Here is a 17,838-nt window from a genome sequence, read left to right on the forward strand (position 1 = left end):
TTACACACCCTATAGTAGTGTAGTGTAGTGATTTAATTTAGTAGTAATATGCTGTGAATCAACCGAAACAAAACAAAAAAGCTCTCTGATGCTCAAAATTCACTGAGTTGGCAGTTTATTGGGTACATTGAGATTTAACCATGGCAGTATGACAAGGCCTGTAATAAATCCACCCTGCAGAGGGGATGTTCAGTTCTTGTCTACACTGTTTTAGAGCGCTGTTTCTATTATTTTGGCCACCTTATTTATATCAGTACGGTTGGGCACTTAACAAATGAAATGCTACTTAATACAGGACAGTTCAACAGCAGCAGAAACTACAGCTCTGCATCTCTGAGATAATTTGTCCAAATCTGACAAGTATTGTAGTGGTCTAAAAGTGAAAGGAGGTGAATTCACCAGTTTTTACAAATAGAATAAATGAGTAAAACTAATAGTCTAAATGTTAAGGTGCATTTTGACAGTAGGGAAGTAACAGGTGTCATTGAATTACATCTAGCAGCTATACTTCTGGATGCTTGTCCTGTACAAGTGTCATCATTTGCTGGGCAGTGGAATAGATAAGCACATTCTTAAAGTTTTAACACCAAAAATGTCTGCAATGACAAAATGACCTAACTAATTCAGCTGTCTTTAACGTAAGGGGAGGGTTAATCAGCCAAAGTCATTAAAAACTCCTTTAAAGAATTCGCTCTGATATAAAATAATGAAGTTATCTAAGGCCTAGTTTGACATTAGGAAATGCTCTTTTCTCTTTTTTGTAAAACTTGGATGATAAAGTTGCTCCAGTCACGTGTCTGTGTGATAAAAACAAAGCTGGAGCCAGGTGTGAAGCAGTTTAGCACAAAATTAGTGTGGCACTGTCAGTAGTTTAAAAATCCAACTGCTAGGATGATTAATAATCATTATTGAAAGGGGAATTCAGCATATTTTACACATCCAATTCTGACTGCAAGTTTTGGGGATTGTTACTACAGAAGAAAGTAAATGTATGACTCCAGAGGGAGATGTGTTGCCTTCTCTCCAGCCTGTTTGTGGTAAGTGGGCTGCAACAACAGTCAGGTTTAATTTTCACTACATGAATAGTGAACTACACAGTCTGCCAAGTGACAAGGACCAAGTGATAAGAGGGTTGGTGGGACTGTTTTCTTTAGTTGTTTAAAGAGCACTGAGATTATGTGGATCTCTGGTAGAACTGTCTGAGTGCTTACAGATTAAAGCATTAAGTTATGAGTTAAAGATGATGCACTAGGGTTTGGCAGAAAAGGCTTGATTACTGTCAGCTGCTAAGGAGAGTAACCTAAAAGTAAAGATGGTTTACATGGTTAAAGTCAGGGGATCCTGAGCGGCCTGTATTTATCATGTAGGTTGAACCCTCTCCTAATTATAAGGGAACTGGTGGAAAACCTAAACTATATGCAGTAAAACCACAGACACTTCCAATAAATAAAATACCACATCTCTCAGAACCTAGGCATTTATTTCATTTATGTCTGTGTACAGTGAGACTATGGCATGCAAGGATCAATGACACTAAGAATTCATTGTCTATATGAAAAAAGGAGTCTTGGAAGTCTATTTTTAATACCCTGGTTTGCTTCTGTAATTGCTGAATGTGTGTTGAGAAATTAAACAAATGAGCGTTTCATCAGAGACGCAGTGTACCGGATCTCATTGTAACACGCCTCTTCTTCCTTCCCTTCCCTCTGTCTTCTGTTTTGCCCCATACGATGGAGCCACAACAGAAGCACCATCAACACCAGCATTACCAAGCTCATGGTCAAGGTCAGCAGTACACCCAGCAGCATGCCGGAAGAACTGTCTGTGGCTGCAGGGAGGGACAAAACAGTTTTTGACAAATAAAAACAAAATGGTGTTTACAGTGAAAAGAGGTACTCACTGCTGTAGATGGACAGGTTGACGTAGCAGTTCTCTGTCCCCAGGAGGTTAGTGGCAGAGCAGCGATACAGGCCAGATGTCTGAGAGGACACATTGACTATTTGGACAGAGCCTGACAGATCCCCTGAGACAAAATAGACAGTTGTCTTGATCAGTTAATGGCAAAAGTTGAAAGCAGAAGAAATAAGAGACTCAAGATAAAGTGGTCCCTCATGATGGTCATTTGGATGGACACTACTTAGACATTTTTTAAAAACTACAATACAAACTAGAGATGTGGGATTTTTTCAGTTTACAGTAAACCAGAGAGTAAAGTTCAGCCTTCTGTTGCTTATGTTTTGTTCATGTGTCTTGTTGAGACCATCATTTTAAGATAGTTAATAACTACTTTATCCTTGTTTTATGTTGCATCATGTGTCACTGTCTTAAGTTAAAAGGTCTAAAGGAAAATAATACAAGGTTTCTAGTATTATTGGTGAAGTTTCTGGTCAGGTTGGTCAGGTCTGGTGTGGTTTCTAGCACTTGTTTTAATTCTGGTCAGTAAACACTTTAAGTACTGTGTGTGAGGCACTGACCCTCCATGTTGATCGGGAGGGAGATTTCCTCTGGATTAATTTTATCCCAGCGGATCTCTGGAGTCGGCACACCCTCCGCTACTGAGCAGGACAACGTGACACTTCCTCCACTATCAATATCTCCATCCCACTGGCACACAGGCAGAGAAGGTGGTGCTACAGAATATTTCTTGTTAGATGCAGGGATAACTGGTCATTGTTGTTTATCTTCTCATTCAAATTATTAATGTATTTCCCTCTAAGCCGTCTTAAATCCTGCTGGACTGGATCAATTATTTTTACATTTTCATCTATTGCGGCTCTGGTCTGGATAAGCAACAGGTGGTGAGGGGGAATATATATATAAAATATAGAATGCTTATTTTCTATTTTAGCTTTTGGTGCCTGGTAATAACAGGACTGGGTGCAAATGTGACTTAAACAAAGTGCCAATATATTAGCCAACTACCAAAATGATCACTTTAAATATTACATCTGAACATTATTTCTGCTAACATTTAGTCAGCTTTAGAATTTAATTACAGAGCTGTGGGCTAAACACAAGATTATGTGAACGTGTTAGGCACCGACACCCGCACTAAAAAATACTATACTATACAGTATAGTCACAGAACTGGCTTAATCTAAGAGAAATAGACAATATGTGAAACTTACCCAAGACACTGAGGAGCAGTTCTCCTATACCAGGATCTGCTGTCTCTGGTGGGTTATTGACCATGCAGCGGTAAACACCTGCATCTGATACACGTGTGTCATTCAGGACAATATCTGCACTCCAGGGAATACCTGCAGATTTAATTGTCCATTTTAAACACTGTAAAATACACTGTGTGTGTCAAAAATGGGAACATTTAAATTATCAGAAGAACTATTTAGATAAAAGGGTTTTTTGGTGTTATAATACCTGTAAAACCCACCCTACCAATGAGGGAGGGGTCTTCAATAACTTGTCCATGGTCATACACAATTACCTGGAAGTGAGAGCAGCCACAATAAGCATTGCAGATACTAAAAGCGTGAGCAGGCTTCTTGTGTTTTATAGAGGGCGTTGGCGGATTAACACAGATGTTTGCATCAGAGTCCCCAGTTTCCTTCTGGAACCTCAACTTTAATGTGGTTAACACCTGCAGCGACTTTAAAAATCCATCAAAGCTTTAGGAAAACTTTCTCTTAAACATTGGCATAGTGAAATAGCTGATGTGATGCGTCAGAGGTGCCTCAGAGAGGCTGTCAGACCTGTATTGGAGTTTCAGGACTGAAGAACGGAGCCAGGGTCCAGATAACGTTGAGTCTGGAAAGGGGGCTGGAGGTGAAGAAGGAACAGGGCAGGACAACAAAATCCCCTTGAACCACCTCCAGACTGGATTCCCTAGTGGAAACCCTGAGTGCAACTGGGACAGACAAAAAAAAAAAAGGATTAAAAGACAAGTCCACCACATAAAACAAGTGCTTTTAATTTCTCTACTTTTCATAAGGATGTGGAGGCTGCAGCAGTCCCCTCTCTCCTCCTTCATTACTGAAATAATGAACCCTTCCCCCCTCATTTCTCTTCCCCCCAGGCCCTTTGTGCATGTGTGTGTGAATTCAGCGTACGTATTAGTAATTACATGTGACAGCTCTGAGGCTGAGCCAAACTGATCACAGCCTGTGGAACAACAGCCCAATTCAACCACATCGTTTCCATGTACAGTAGATCTTCGCTTTCTGACAAGCCAGTTATTAGGATTTTCAATGTGACAAAAAATAGCTGCTATTTTTGAGTCATGGATTTCAAAAAGTGTAAATAAAATATCTATAGAGTTTTCAAACATGATGATTCTTATATATATGATAAAAACTTTGTTTAGTCTTTCATTTGGGGAAAAGTATCTGATCATGTTTTACACTTTAACAACAGCCACTTTATTTATGTTGCCAAAAATCTCACAATCATACCTGTCAAGGGGTTCGGAGCTAAATCGTCTCAGTTCATGTCCACCAAAATATCCTCAGTGCTTTACATTTACATTTAGTCATTTACCAGTCGCTTTCATCCGACTTACAAGTGAGGTACAAAGCAGGCATTTATTATAAAGGCCTGTCATTCTAATGTTTATAGAAAGTGAACAAAAACAAAAGACCCCTCAAAACACTCGAACAGTGTGTACAAAGCATTATTATTTTTCAGGTCACATGACATGAACCTGTATTAAAGCTTGAGGCAGTAGAAAAGCCTACTCACCAGTCTCCTGAGAAGTGAACCACAAGCACAAAGTCCAGAGCGTCCATCTTCCAGAAGAGCCCATAGCTGAGAGGAAACAGAGTCAGTCCTTTCTTTGCTGTGTCCAAAAAACTAGGCATGCATGATTAATCTATTGAGCGATGCAAACAACCCGACCATCCTTTATTTCCACTCTGACTGTATTCTAAGGCCGTCCTCTCTTATCATCTCTCTCATCTTTAAAGTTGTCAGATATGAGACTAAAGATTTTCTCTTAGGAATAAATAACTGCTTATGTCTAAACTGATGTGGTGTTAGACATGAGTTTGCTTGTAATTAGTAAAGAGCTGCAGCTGCTCTAAAAAATAATATATCATATTATATTAGGCCTGAGACAATGTCCCATTATGCAGCAGGACAATGTGCAGGATTTGTTGCACGTTGTTTCCAAGTTTCCAAATTTGAGGATATTATTATCTATATTTTTTAATCACTCTAAATTAAGTAGATATGGGTCAAATGGAAAAGACAAGAAAGTGCTTTGGAAAGCTGTGCCTACACTTTCAATCAATTGTTCACCCAGTTTTTCAGGATATCTTACGTCATCTTAAACTTTCTTTGTCATCACGTTAATTGTTGGTAATTTTTTAGCTTAAGTCACCAAAAAAATAAAAAACAGCTTTACCTTATTAGATTTTCGAGGTTTTGATTTAACAACCGAATAAACATTTCTATCCCAAGATATGGTTAGAACTTCACTCTAAACTGCTTCATTATTTAAAATGATTACTACATATAACTTGTCTCTTTAGCATTTTATGACAGAATATATATATTTCTGTACATACAAAGAAAATATGCAGCAACAAAAAAATGCTTAACAGTAGAGTCCCAGATAACCTCATTCCTAAGAAAGTGCGATGTTTTGACTTCTTTTTTTTCCTGCAGTGATTCATTGATTGAAAGCAGTGAGAAACACTGGTGTAAGGAAAAGATCAAAGATTCGTTTTTGACACTTATCTGGTGGTGAGGACATCATCCACTTATGACCTATGGGCTAAACAAAATGTTAACATTGCTGTGTTTTGATGGATTTACATAAAATGTGTTAGAAATTAATGACACGCATGAGCCATTATGCCTAATAAGCCAGTGATCATCATCCAAATATGTTAAAGTTGACTCCGAGTGACTCCACCAGTCACAGCTAAATGTCACATGTTGATGTTGACTAACAGTTGCTATTAGGGCCAAAATTCAAGCCAGTCAAAACATTTGTGAGATTTAATGTCACCTCATATTAGAACATGAATAAACAGTTGTAGAGCTTTGAGCATTTAAGTCATGTTGGTTTCTAGATGAGTGAACGGTCTTACTTTTTACTAAAAAACTAGTTCAGTACAAAAAATGGACCGAAAATTTCAATAAAAATAAAATTACAAAAGCTTACAGTTCAAAAAAAAGACTGAATCAAATCTAGGTTCTTATGGTGACAGCAGCAAAGCAACAAGTGACCTTTTCAAATTTTTAAACTTGACCTTTTATTATGTCAGCATCGTCAGCATCTTCCTGTTGATACAGTTTCTTTGGACTTGGAATTCCTCCTCCATTCCAAACAAATGAAACAGTGATTTTTTTGATATGCTTAAAATGGCAGAGGGGGAAAATATTACAAAAGCACCCGTGTGTTCTAATGTAGCAGATTATTAATTAGGGAGGCAGTGTGAGCCTGTTTTCAGGTGCTGTGGATTCTTCGTCTGTTTGTTCCAAAATATCACATTTTTGTGATCACAACTATTATTTTTTTCACCATCTGCTTTAATGTGGGCTTGGTAATTAAAATGCCCAAACTGAACAGCCAATGTTGGTACATAGTAACTTCCCAATTTATTCAAATCACAAATAACATCCAGAACCAGCTTTGTGCCTTTCAGCTGAGAAATACAGAAGATTTCATGAGTGTGTTACTCTGAGACTAAAAAATAAAACATTCTCAATGAAGAGTTCAATCTAAAAGGGCATTTATCATCATTCAGTTCAGCTCAGGTTGTTAAATCATATGGTGAAGCCTCCTCACAATTTGGTCATTTCAACCAAACAGCCCACCACCATACACTGTACATACACACCACGTTCATCCTACAATTAGGACCATAGCATTAACCAACTGAACACACACAAAATATTTCTATTGCGCGCGGATGTGCGTGTGTGTGTGTGTGTGTGTGTGTGTGTGTGTGTGTGTGTGTGTGTGTGTGTATCTGGACTCTGCATCTCAGTGTTAAGTTACATTTAGTTCCAGAGAAATCAAAAACCTTTATTCAAAAGACTGGAACCCATAGATACTAGTACTTCCTCTCTTTTTTACATTCACACAAAATCACAGATAATATCGTGACAAACACAAACACACACACACACACACACACACACGCACACACAAATCTTAGGATAAATAAGTTTGCCGGTTGGACATGTAACGCTTGTCTTTGTAAAACATTTTCACTGTTTTAGTCACATATGGCCAGTGGCTATTCCAGGATAAACTTTACCTAATTCTGGTGTCTCATGAGATGGCGCCTCAGTAAATAGAATATAGTGAGGGATAGTGAGAAAAACAGGCAGGAGAGACAGCTAGAGAGACAGGTAAGCGGAGTGAATCCTGCCTTCTCCCTTTCAGGGTAACTGGGAGTGACCTGATGGCAGGCCGACCAATCTCAGGGGGATCCACACTGGATTAAACCAATCAGATCGCTTCAGAGAGAGGCCTCGGCCTGTTACAGCAGTACAGTACGATCACAACAGCATGGTGACAGGTTTCTCTAGGAACTTGCGGAATTCTGCAAGCCACTGTGCGCCGACTGCCCCATCCACCACTCGGTGGTCACAGCTGAGTGTCACCGACATCATGCTGGCTACGTCAAACCTGCAAAATCCAAACATGCACTGCATCAGGTTTCGAAATGCTGTGAGCCCAAATTAGAGATGGCACTACAGTAACAGCACAAACCCTTTTTCGTTATCCGCAGGCATCAGCCGCTTCTCTGAGCCCCCCACAGCAAGTATACAGGCCTGGGGAGGGTTGATGATCGCCGAGAAGTTCTTGATACCAAACATCCCCAAATTAGATATGGTGAATGTACCTCCCTGATAGAAAAACAAAATTGTAAAAGAACATTTCAGTTTCCTGCTTCACTAATCATTGATCCAACATCTCAAACTACTGCATATACCATTAATGATATGTTTTGTACCTGGAACTCATGTGGCTGAAGTTTTCCTTCTCTTGCTTTGGCAGCTAGAGCGGACACATCATTGCTAATGGCAGCCAGTCCTTTGGTGTGGGCATTGAACACTATGGGCGTGATCAAACCACTGGCTGTGCTTACTGCTACACTCACGTCCACCACATGATTCCTGGAAAATAAAAGTAAGAAAAAACTGATGACAACACAGACATTTGATCAGTGTGACTTTCGTTTCTAAACTAATTAAAATGGTGTCTGTTCTCTGAGTGCCCTCTTCTGGCACAATAATGTAATACAGCTACATCTTTAAATGACTGAGTGAATCCCTGATGCACTCATAATGTTACAGTTACAGCAATTAAATTGACAGTTTAGATTCAAAAATGTTTGTTGATTCTCTACTAAAGATAAATGGGTGTTCAAGTAAAGCAAACACGCTTCTTGTTTACTTTATATTACCCTTAAAGTGTGTTTACTCACTGACGGATGATAGTGTCCATCCAGGAGGAGTTGCACTCAGGAACCTTGAGACAGGCCAGAGCACTGGCTTTGATGAGGAAGTCATTCACGCTAAGTTTAATATTTTGGGCTTTCACTTCCTGAAAAGAGGTGAAGAGGTTGTTTAAAAGTTAAATAAATACTAATAAAAAGATAAATAAGTTATCTTTGTTACTGTGTTACACATCTGTGTAGACTCACAGCATTGAGTTCATTCCGAAGCTCAAGCACTTGATCCATGTTGACATCTATAGAGAGATAATAGTGGGGGATAGTTTGCTTGGACTGCATCAACCTCTGAGCGATGACCTAGAGAAGACACAAATACATGTTCTTCAGCTTTGATCTATAATTCATCACAGAGAGGAATGAGGTGTGCTAGTCAGGTCTATGTTAATGAATGAAGTGTCTCTCTTTAGCGCAAAATATGGCAGCAAAGGTCAGAGATAAAAGAACTAGACTGTGAAAAACCCTTAGGACATTTGCCTCACAGGATTAGAAAGCCAAACCCTGCATATAGGAATTGGACAAAGAATTCCACCTGACTGCTATTAGAGGAGCAGCAGAACAACTCAACATTGAACACAGTGAACCTCCAAAAATCAGATGTGTGTTTTCTCTCACCTTGCGGATGTTGCTGATAGGGATATCTGTGAAGGTCCCAGGTGGTGCAGCAGGAAATGCAGCAGATGCACGAGCAGCTGGAGCTGGAGCTGGAGTGGGAGCAGCAGCAGCGGCCTGCAGATTAAAACATTTTTCCCCACTTTCAATATGACACCACCATTTTGAGATTGATGAAAAGTAGGGTTAAACATGTACTTTTACAACTAAAACAAAACATACTAACAAGAACTGTATATACAAAAACATATATTTTAATAAAGCTGATGTAGCTGGAAAAATGTCCAAAGCCAAAACAAATTCACGATGAGAAAAGCAACAAATTTAAAAGCTAGAAACAGAAAAAAGGTTTGCTTTATGAAATACAAAATTAATAAAATGTTACACAACATGTTTCAGCCTGCATTCTAAAAATTTAAAATGCACTACATCCACTCACAGGTGCAGCCTTTGAAGGAACAAAGCCCTCAACATCTTTCCTGGTGATTCGTCCATCAGGACCAGAACCTAAACAGAAAACACCTCCAAGTATGAAAAACATTTTAACATTGCTTTTTTCTCTAGATCCATATTTAATGTTTCACTAGAAACAGAAAGAAATGTTCGAGACACATCTACCTAGACACTAGTATCTCGGTCACTTACCGCTAACCTGTGCCAGGTCAATTCCTTTCTCAGCAGCAAGTTTCTTGGCAAGTGGACTGGCAAATACACGCCCCTTCCTGGGTGCTGCTGGAGTGGAGGCAGCAGGAGCAAGACTTGGTGCTGCAGCAGCGGGAGCTGGAGCCTGGAAATAGGCACAAAACAGTAGCAATCAGTTTCCAACTAAACAAGCCAGTCTAAAAATGTTAAAAATGCGAATACTATGTTCACTTTTATTCAAAAGTAAGAATTTAAAATGTGCCTCACCAGTGCTGCTACTGGGGCAGGAGGAGGCATGGAAACCTCTGCCACACCAGTTTCCACATAATCTTTAAAGGCAGCAACATCACTTTCTTTCTCTACAATGATGCAGAGTGGTGCTCCTAGCGGGACATCTCGGGTTCCCTCTGCCACCAGGATTTTAGCCAAATATCCTTCTTCCTGCACCTCAAAGCCTGTAGACCAACATCAGAGGGACATGTTGAGTATTTGTTGTGATTCCAAACCATTACAGAATTTTTCTATAAAAACGGATATTTAAGTTTGACCCAATTTCATATACAATGACACTAACATCACACATGACACAACAAAATAAAAACATTTGCCAGATGTTAAATACTACTGTATTATTTTGTAATCAACAGGGTAAAAATTTCAGAACTAAGATAAAGAGTGTGGGCTTTTACCGATTGTTGCCTTGTCAGTCTCAATCTCAGCCAGCAGATCTCCTTCACTCAACTTCTCTCCAACCTTCTTTTCCCAGCGCTGCACGGTCCCCATTGTCATGGTGGGTGAAAGGGCAGGAAGTGCAATCTGTGAAACACATATCAAACACACTATCTTAAGTAATCGAGCCAGAGAGATGTAATTTCTCTAACTTCTCTGAAGCATGGTCAAGGCTCTAGGTAACTGAAATTGAGAACAACACTAAGCAGCGAGCGCCTTTACTTAAGTTAACAGGTCACTCAGGGAAGCTGAGAAGCTTCTCGAGTAATCGGGAGAACCTGGTTACTGGAAATCTGCATACATAATTCCTCTTCCACCTCTGACTTTTTTTCCAAGCCTGGCTCTGAGAACACTGCTTCCAGACTTTTTTTTGGCTGTGTTTATGCTGCTGTGGAATGAACACACAGGGGGAGAGAAAGAAAAAGACAGAGGACAGACACAAACAGCTTTTCGACAACGCAAACTGTCTGAATTTAAAAAAAAATCCATGGGGAACAGTGTCTTATCAAGACTTGTACAAGGTTCTTTGTGTTAGTTAAATTTTCTTTCAGATTTTAGGCTCCATTAATGATCATTACTGTGCGGTTGGAGAAGGCTGTTTAGAAACCTGATTATGTTTATAAATGCCAAAGAAATCAGTGTTCTCGGGGGGGAAATCGGGTTTCCCTGATCCAAAAACTCTTATTTGGGTAACCAGATTTCTTGTTTAAATGACAGTTAGGAAATCACCTTTCCCAAGAAAGCCCGCTGTAACCTGGTTAACTAAGTGAGCCTGTCAATGGAACATCCCTGGTTTGAGTCTGTCTGGGCAGCCTCTAACAAACTACAGCTTCTCACAAGCCCCTGAAAACAATGTCTGATTAAATAATAAAGTTATCTTTCTTAATCAGAAAATAAAAACATCTAATGCTTACTCTAATATGCAGGGCACAGAAACTGATTTCATCACATAAAGACTGAACAGACTTACAGACTGAATAAATCCTGACAAACCTACATCTAGTTTTTTTTTTTTACTTAGACCAATTGCTCTCCAAACACTCCATCTAAGAAAACACCTACCTTCATGTGTGGGGGATAAGAGCTGCCTGGAGCTGCAGGAGGGGCAGCAGCAGGAGGAGAAGGAGGGGAAGGAGGAGGAGGAGGAGCAGAGACAGCTGGTGAAGAAGTGGCACCAGCCATTTTTATTGAGTCCAAAGTTACGTCTTTAAAAGCTGGGATTAGGTCCGGGCTGCAGGAACAATTGTGCACAGACATTAGATAAATATACACAAAACTCAACCTCATCTAGACCAGAGGCTAGAGGTTACATGACATGTTGAAAACTACTTGAAAAGAAATCAGATGGTTAAAAAGTTTAAAATAAATGAGGAAGGAGTAAAAATTTTCCATCAGCAAATTCTGTTTGATCGCGGCATGTGGAAATGTACACATAGTGCTGAAAACCCAGCAGCAATGTTTAAGTTTAAAATAATAAAATTAATTTAATCATGTGCCAAAACTGCCAAAAAGATGTTGAAAAATATTAAAATTTCTCATTCACTGATTTCACATGCAACCAAGCTTTTTCTGTTACCTGGGAAACAACTTTGCATTCACCTACATGCAGCCAGATTTGGAATGTGATTTCTTCTCTACCGCAGAGGAGGGAATATAAGTTCTCTGGGAGTAAATCAGGTTTCCCTAATAGGTTTTGCTGTTTAGATGACAGTTAAAAAAATCTGCTTTCCAGTGTGTTTTATTCACCAGTAAATAGTACAAAGTTATTACTTTTATTTTTATATATACACAAAATAGTTTTAATAAAAATCATCCCATTTTGAATCCTCACAAACAAAAGGAAATTATGAATTGATTATTAGTAGAGTTTAATTAAAAATCACCTATTCATTTAGTTTCAGTTACCTTAGTGATCAATAAACTAATCGTTTCAGCTCTGGAGTGTTGTATCAGTTTGTTCTATTGTTTTTTTAACTTCCATAGAAACAAGGTGTCTTGCTAAAGTACTTGTATAACCCTTGCACTTGTTCACATTTTGTCACGTTACAACTACAAACACATTTTATGTGATAGACCAACACAAAATGGTAGATAATTGTAAACTGAAAGGAAACTGATAAATGGTTTTAAATTTCCTTTTACAAATAATTATCTGAAAAGTTTAAGTGTGCATTTGTATTCAGCCCCCTTTGCTCTGATACCCTAATCAGACAAGAAGCCAAGAGGCCCATGGTAAATCTGCAGGAACTGCAGCGCTGCAGAGCTCAGGTGGGAGACTCTGTCTGCAGGACAACTATTAGTCATGCACTTCACAAATATGGCATTTATGGAAGAGTGGCAAGAGGAAATTTGCAGTTTGTGACAAACCATGTGGGGGACACAGCAAATACAGGGCAATCTTGGAAGAAAACATGTTAAAGTCTGTAAAAGACTTGAGACTGAGGAGGAGTTTCACCTTCTAGCAGGACAATGACCCTAAACATACAGCCAGAGCTACAATGGAAGGGTTTAGATCAAAGCATATTCATGTGTTAGAATGGCCCAGTCAAAGTCCAGACCTAAATCCAATAGAGAATCTGTGGTAAGACTTGAAAATTGCTGTTCATAGGCTCCCTCCATCCATCTGACTGAGCTTGAGCTATTTTGCAAAGAAGAATGGGCAGGAAATTAATTCTGTAGATGTGCAAAGCCGGTAGAGACATATACCAAAAGACTTGCAGCTGTAATTGCAGCAAAAGGTGGTTTTACCAAGCGCTGAATCGGGGGGGGCTGAATACAAATGCACACCACACTTACAAATATTTATTTGTAACAAATTTTGAAAACCATTTATCATTTTCCTACCATTTCACAATTATTTACCACTTTGTGTTAGTCTATAACATAAAATCCCAATACAATACATTTACATTTTTTGGTTGTAACATGACAACGATGGAAAATTTCAAAGGGTATGAGGACTTTACTAAGGCACTGTAGCTGAATCCAAAACCTGTGTTACCCTGAAAAAACTTTCTATACTGAGACAATCTTGGTTTTCAGTCTATATTTTACATTATCAACAAGCAGACACTTACTTGTCAACCGTGATGCAGATTACTGATCCAATGCCGACATCTCTGGTTCCTTCAGGAACCAGAATCTTTGCCATATAGCACTCGTCCATCATCTCAAAACCCACGGTGGCCTTGTCAGTCTCTACCTACACACAAAGGAGAAAGATCAATGTATACACTGTTTACATGAAATAAACAAAAACACACGCGTCTTCAAACCTCAGCTATAAGATCTCCCTCGCGGATTTTCTCTCCCTCCTTTTTCTCCCAACGAGCGATTGTCCCTGTCTGCATAGTAGGTGACAGTGCAGGAAGCTCTACCTAATAAACAGAACAAAGAGTAGAAGTTAAAAATATGAAGGAATCATAAAGAGTTGGTCAAGTGTTGGTTAACCAAATAGCCACAAAAAAAAAAGTTTATGTTACACCGATATTATATCATGACAGTAGGGCACTTAAGTAGAAGCATGTAATGGTATTTTCTTTATCTCAAACAATCTATTAAAAGAACGCTTATAACAGTCGTTGGTATACCACAACCCAAAATGTCAATGTCTCAATAACTTGTCAATTGTTAGATGTCATCTTGGTCTCACGATGTCAGAATGTGAACAGCATGATGAAGAGGACTGTTTAAAAACAAATTTTCATTGAACAAGAAAATGTAGTGGTTGATTCATGGATCAGTCCATGTTGTTATTTTTGCTGTTATTCACCTCGTGAACAGCAAGAGAACAGCCTTTTATGCAATAAGTACTGAAATACTGAACTGAGTCGGACATGTTCATTAAACCGTTCATCTGTAAAGGTTTCAATGCATTTTAGGTGGATTCTGAAATCTCTCTAAAAAGTTGAATATCACTAACTTTTTGTGAGTAGAGTATATCAGGTGTTGTAACTGCAGTTGCTACATCATCATCACCTCATTCTCTTGCTCAATAAGTGACCCACATGCAGTTCTATTACAGCACATCTGTGATATTTGAGGCTGGTTCTTAAGTGCACGTAACTTTTGGTGCCAGACATACAGAAATACCAGAGGAAAGGATGATACTGGGATGGAGAAGGAAATGAACACTTAATACCTGTGAAATTTTAGTTTGTCACAAGTGAATAGTACATGTTACTGTATGTAATACCCCATATATGCTACTTTTCATTTGGTAATGTTTTTGGATTAAATGTACATGAAATATTTATTTACATTTTTAATGTAGCGATGAAAAATATTAGACAATTGGTCAATCCAACAAAAGAGTACTTGTATATACCTAACAGAAAATTCACAATGTTTGTACATATACCTTTTACCTTTAACCAACATACTGCATTTGCTTAAATACTGTATTAAATTACAATTACAAAAGTCATTAACTGGAACAATACAAATACAATTCTTGTTTTTTACTTCACTATATGCATTTCAAAAATGTATTTATACATAACTTTTAACATTCCAATTGATAAAAAAATATATAATAAATAATAATTTGCACCCAGCAACTGGAACGTGACTGCATCAAATTTTATAATGCAATAATATAATTTTGTAAAATTATTCCTTCAGCTTTACTCTACTTATGAAGTAATTCAAAAATATTTTGAGTCGATATGAAGGCTGAATACTTCAGCACAACACACTACGTACAAAAAAGAAAAGGATTGATACATGTAAAACTGAAAAGTGGACATTTATGGATGAATGACAAAAAACGAGTAGAAATTAAATTTAGCCTGATTTAGTCCTCAGTGTCCAGGGTTCTTAACTTACTGACTATAATTTATAGCAGACAAAAAGCAGACTATACGTAGTTTGTACCATAAGTTTTCCCAAACACACTGAACAAGTGAAAAACCGTATATAATCTATATAACAGCGTGTTTTTACTGGAATTTTGTGAAACTGGTAACTCAAGATCTAAAATATTGTTTAGTGGCTCTGCATTTCCAGCTCTTATTCCAAGAATAAGAGTGATTGCAGAAATTGACATTATAGTTTAAAACGGCTGCATCTGCCTTTTTACCCTGTAATTAACCTTTACAGCAGTGACAGGGGCTCGTCCCAGCTGTAAGTTAACCGTGAATGTCGATACTATGGCAACCTGAGCACTGGTCCGGTAACGTTACCTTCTGGTGGGGCGGCAGGCTGTAGAAACGCTTGCTCTGAGCAAGCAGCAGAGCCGCCCTCTGAGTCGCTCCGGAACCCGAGAACACGGCCCGGGTACCCGCTCCGCGGTGAAGCCGCCTCAGACAGCCGGTTCCGGGTACGAATCGGGAGCCCAGCGCAATAGGCCCGCTCGGGAGGGCACGGGGACAGCGGAGCCCGGCGGACAGCCTGAGCCGCAGGATGAGCCGATACATTTTGTAGCGGTTGAAACACTAAACAGAGATGTGGAATAATGTATTTGTCTTACACCGACATCTGAGAGACACTAGCACCGATTGTCTCTGTGCCCTGAAACCGGCCCGTGCTTACTCCTCACTTTCTAATGACCTCCTCCAGCCCAAAACACAACGCTTTACGGCGCTCCACTGTGACTGCCGTTAAATCGAAAGAGGTGTCGTAAACGGCGGACATCCCAACCACCGACTACACACCGCCTGTCTTGATTAACCATGTAAATGTAAGCATGCGTAATAAAGTAAAATATTTGTTTAATGTCTGGCTGGTTCAAACTATAAGCACTACTCTTTTTTTTATTTCAGTGTATAAGGGACCACATGGTGGCAGTATAACATTTGAGTGACTGAATGGACAGAACACGTTGTACAGTAAATGTAGCAGCCTTTCACGTAAAAGTCTTTATTTTATTAAAATAACGTAACAACCAGCATTCATTTAATTTTAACACACACACACAAATAAAAAAAAATTTGACCCTGTGACTCAGAACCTGTGGTGCTTTTAGATCCTTTACACTTTATACATATACTTGTCCTGAAAGCCAGCTGGGGTAATATTAGTTTATTTGAAAATGTTAGCTACATTTGGTAAAAGTTGAAAAAGTAAACTTATGTATATTTCTGTCGGCATGTTACTGAAGGCAAATACTACAGCTGCACATTACATTTACCAAAAAAAAAGTCAGACATTAGCTCGCATGTTTGAGCCGGCGAGAGTTTGCTCTGTGTTTGTTCTGCTATTTTCCTGTGGTCGCTGTTTCTTCAAGGTTAGGTGATTAAGACCTTTAGATGACGTCATCGATGACGTCACATCACGGCCTTTGAAGCGTTTCCCTTTTCAGTTAGTGAGATGTCAGGGAACGGACGTGGACTACAAAGTAGTAGTGGAAAGTTGAGTACACGGCTTCTTTCCGTGTTATATGGAGATAACTTGTGGAACGTGTTCTGTGGAATTTATTCGTTATCATCTCAACGTTTTCTATGGAAATACCAGTTATGAGCTCGAACGTGGAATTGAATGAACAGTGTTTGTCATACAACAACCTCTGGAGTGGATGATTGTTGAACCACTGGACACGAGTAAGCCTGCCTCTATATCGTAATTACAAGATAAGGATGTCATATTTATAAGCCCAAGATTAGATTTGCAGCATATATTATAACACTGTATGTTAGTTGTAAGGCTACACTTCAGAACTTCCCTGAGAATCATTTATTTTCAAGTTTCCTTCACTGATACAAGGAAATCAGTGACAATTATCTGTACATCTAATGGTACAAAGCAAACATTACTGTTAATAGCTATTTCATGCATATATACTGTTACAAAATGTAACTATGTAGGAAAAAAAAATCAGGCCAGGATGAACCCCACACTGATTCTGAGGACATCTTAAAAACCTGATTACTCTGAGGCAGATTCTGAAAAGACTGGAGGAAAATGATGAGTGATAGTTGAAAGTCAGTTTTACTCCATACATGTCTTACTGTACTTGTGAAGACAACGATTGACATAATTTATTCTCTAATCCTAACCATCATAACTGATTGTCTGACTCCAGCTCTAAATTAAAACTAATGAGGACTGACATAAACCCACATTGCCCTAACATGTCCATAAAACAATAGTCAAACTAAATTTTGTCCACACAGTCATGTGCATACACACCGTGAATAGTGGCATGGATTTTTTTTTTTTAATGAATGTCTTATACACAAAATTTACACCCCCAGCACCTTTTTATCAGAATCATTCTCTCCTCACAAGAATCTCATTTTAAACAACGTTCTTAGAACTTAAAATATTTTATGATATCAAGAAATTTTACAAAACGATTTCATTAAGTAACATCAACATTCCAGGAACGGCTTTCCTCTTCAGGGGTCTCCACAGAAGAACACATTCCACACGGTGATTTGGCAGGTGTTTTACACCGGATGCCCCGACTGCCACAACCCTCCCATTT

General features: G+C 38.8%; 2 protein-coding genes across 2 annotated transcripts; both read right to left on the bottom strand.

Annotated features, from left to right (window-relative positions):
* Window positions 1-17: 17 nt before the first annotated feature.
* Window positions 18-6,394, bottom strand: zgc:165604 (uncharacterized protein LOC792578 homolog). Its single transcript, XM_067494626.1, has 7 exons — window positions 4,696-6,394; window positions 3,711-3,865; window positions 3,379-3,445; window positions 3,129-3,260; window positions 2,475-2,630; window positions 1,901-2,023; window positions 18-1,828 (listed from the first exon to the last, which is right to left on the bottom strand). The coding sequence occupies exons 1-7, from the start codon at window positions 4,757-4,759 to the stop codon at window positions 1,629-1,631; spliced, it is 897 nt and encodes a 298-aa protein (XP_067350727.1). The 5' UTR covers window positions 4,760-6,394; the 3' UTR covers window positions 18-1,628.
* Window positions 6,395-6,542: 148 nt separating this feature from the next.
* Window positions 6,543-15,994, bottom strand: dlat (dihydrolipoamide S-acetyltransferase (E2 component of pyruvate dehydrogenase complex)). The gene is made up of 14 exons (XM_067494618.1): window positions 15,596-15,994; window positions 13,688-13,789; window positions 13,490-13,614; window positions 11,475-11,643; window positions 10,373-10,499; window positions 9,951-10,138; window positions 9,687-9,828; window positions 9,481-9,548; window positions 9,045-9,158; window positions 8,622-8,729; window positions 8,403-8,521; window positions 7,929-8,091; window positions 7,685-7,821; window positions 6,543-7,600 (listed from the first exon to the last, which is right to left on the bottom strand). Exons 1-14 carry the CDS (start codon window positions 15,827-15,829, stop codon window positions 7,471-7,473), a joined length of 1,926 nt encoding a protein of 641 aa, XP_067350719.1. The 5' UTR covers window positions 15,830-15,994; the 3' UTR covers window positions 6,543-7,470.
* Window positions 15,995-17,838: the final 1,844 nt, after the last annotated feature.

Source organism: Channa argus, chromosome 24, assembly GCF_033026475.1.
Source record: "Channa argus isolate prfri chromosome 24, Channa argus male v1.0, whole genome shotgun sequence".
Taxonomy (NCBI): domain Eukaryota; kingdom Metazoa; phylum Chordata; class Actinopteri; order Anabantiformes; family Channidae; genus Channa; species Channa argus.

Excerpts from the sequence above, each read along its gene's own strand:
- zgc:165604 (XM_067494626.1), bottom strand. The coding sequence starts at position 4,759 with ATGGGCTCTTCTGGAAGATGGACGCTCTGGACTTTGTGCTTGTGGTTC. Across the intron at positions 2,024-2,474 it reads CCTCCCGATCAACATGGAGG|GGGATCTGTCAGGCTCTGTC; the intron begins GTCAGTGCCTCA and ends ATTTTGTCTCAG. Across the intron at positions 1,829-1,900 it reads CAACCTGTCCATCTACAGCA|CCACAGACAGTTCTTCCGGC; the intron begins GTGAGTACCTCT and ends CCCTCCCTGCAG.
- dlat (XM_067494618.1), bottom strand. The coding sequence starts at position 15,829 with ATGTATCGGCTCATCCTGCGGCTCAGGCTGTCCGCCGGGCTCCGCTGT. Across the intron at positions 13,615-13,687 it reads AGGGAGATCTTATAGCTGAG|GTAGAGACTGACAAGGCCAC; the intron begins GTTTGAAGACGC and ends CTTTGTGTGTAG. Across the intron at positions 8,522-8,621 it reads TTCGGAATGAACTCAATGCT|GAAGTGAAAGCCCAAAATAT; the intron begins GTGAGTCTACAC and ends ACCTCTTTTCAG.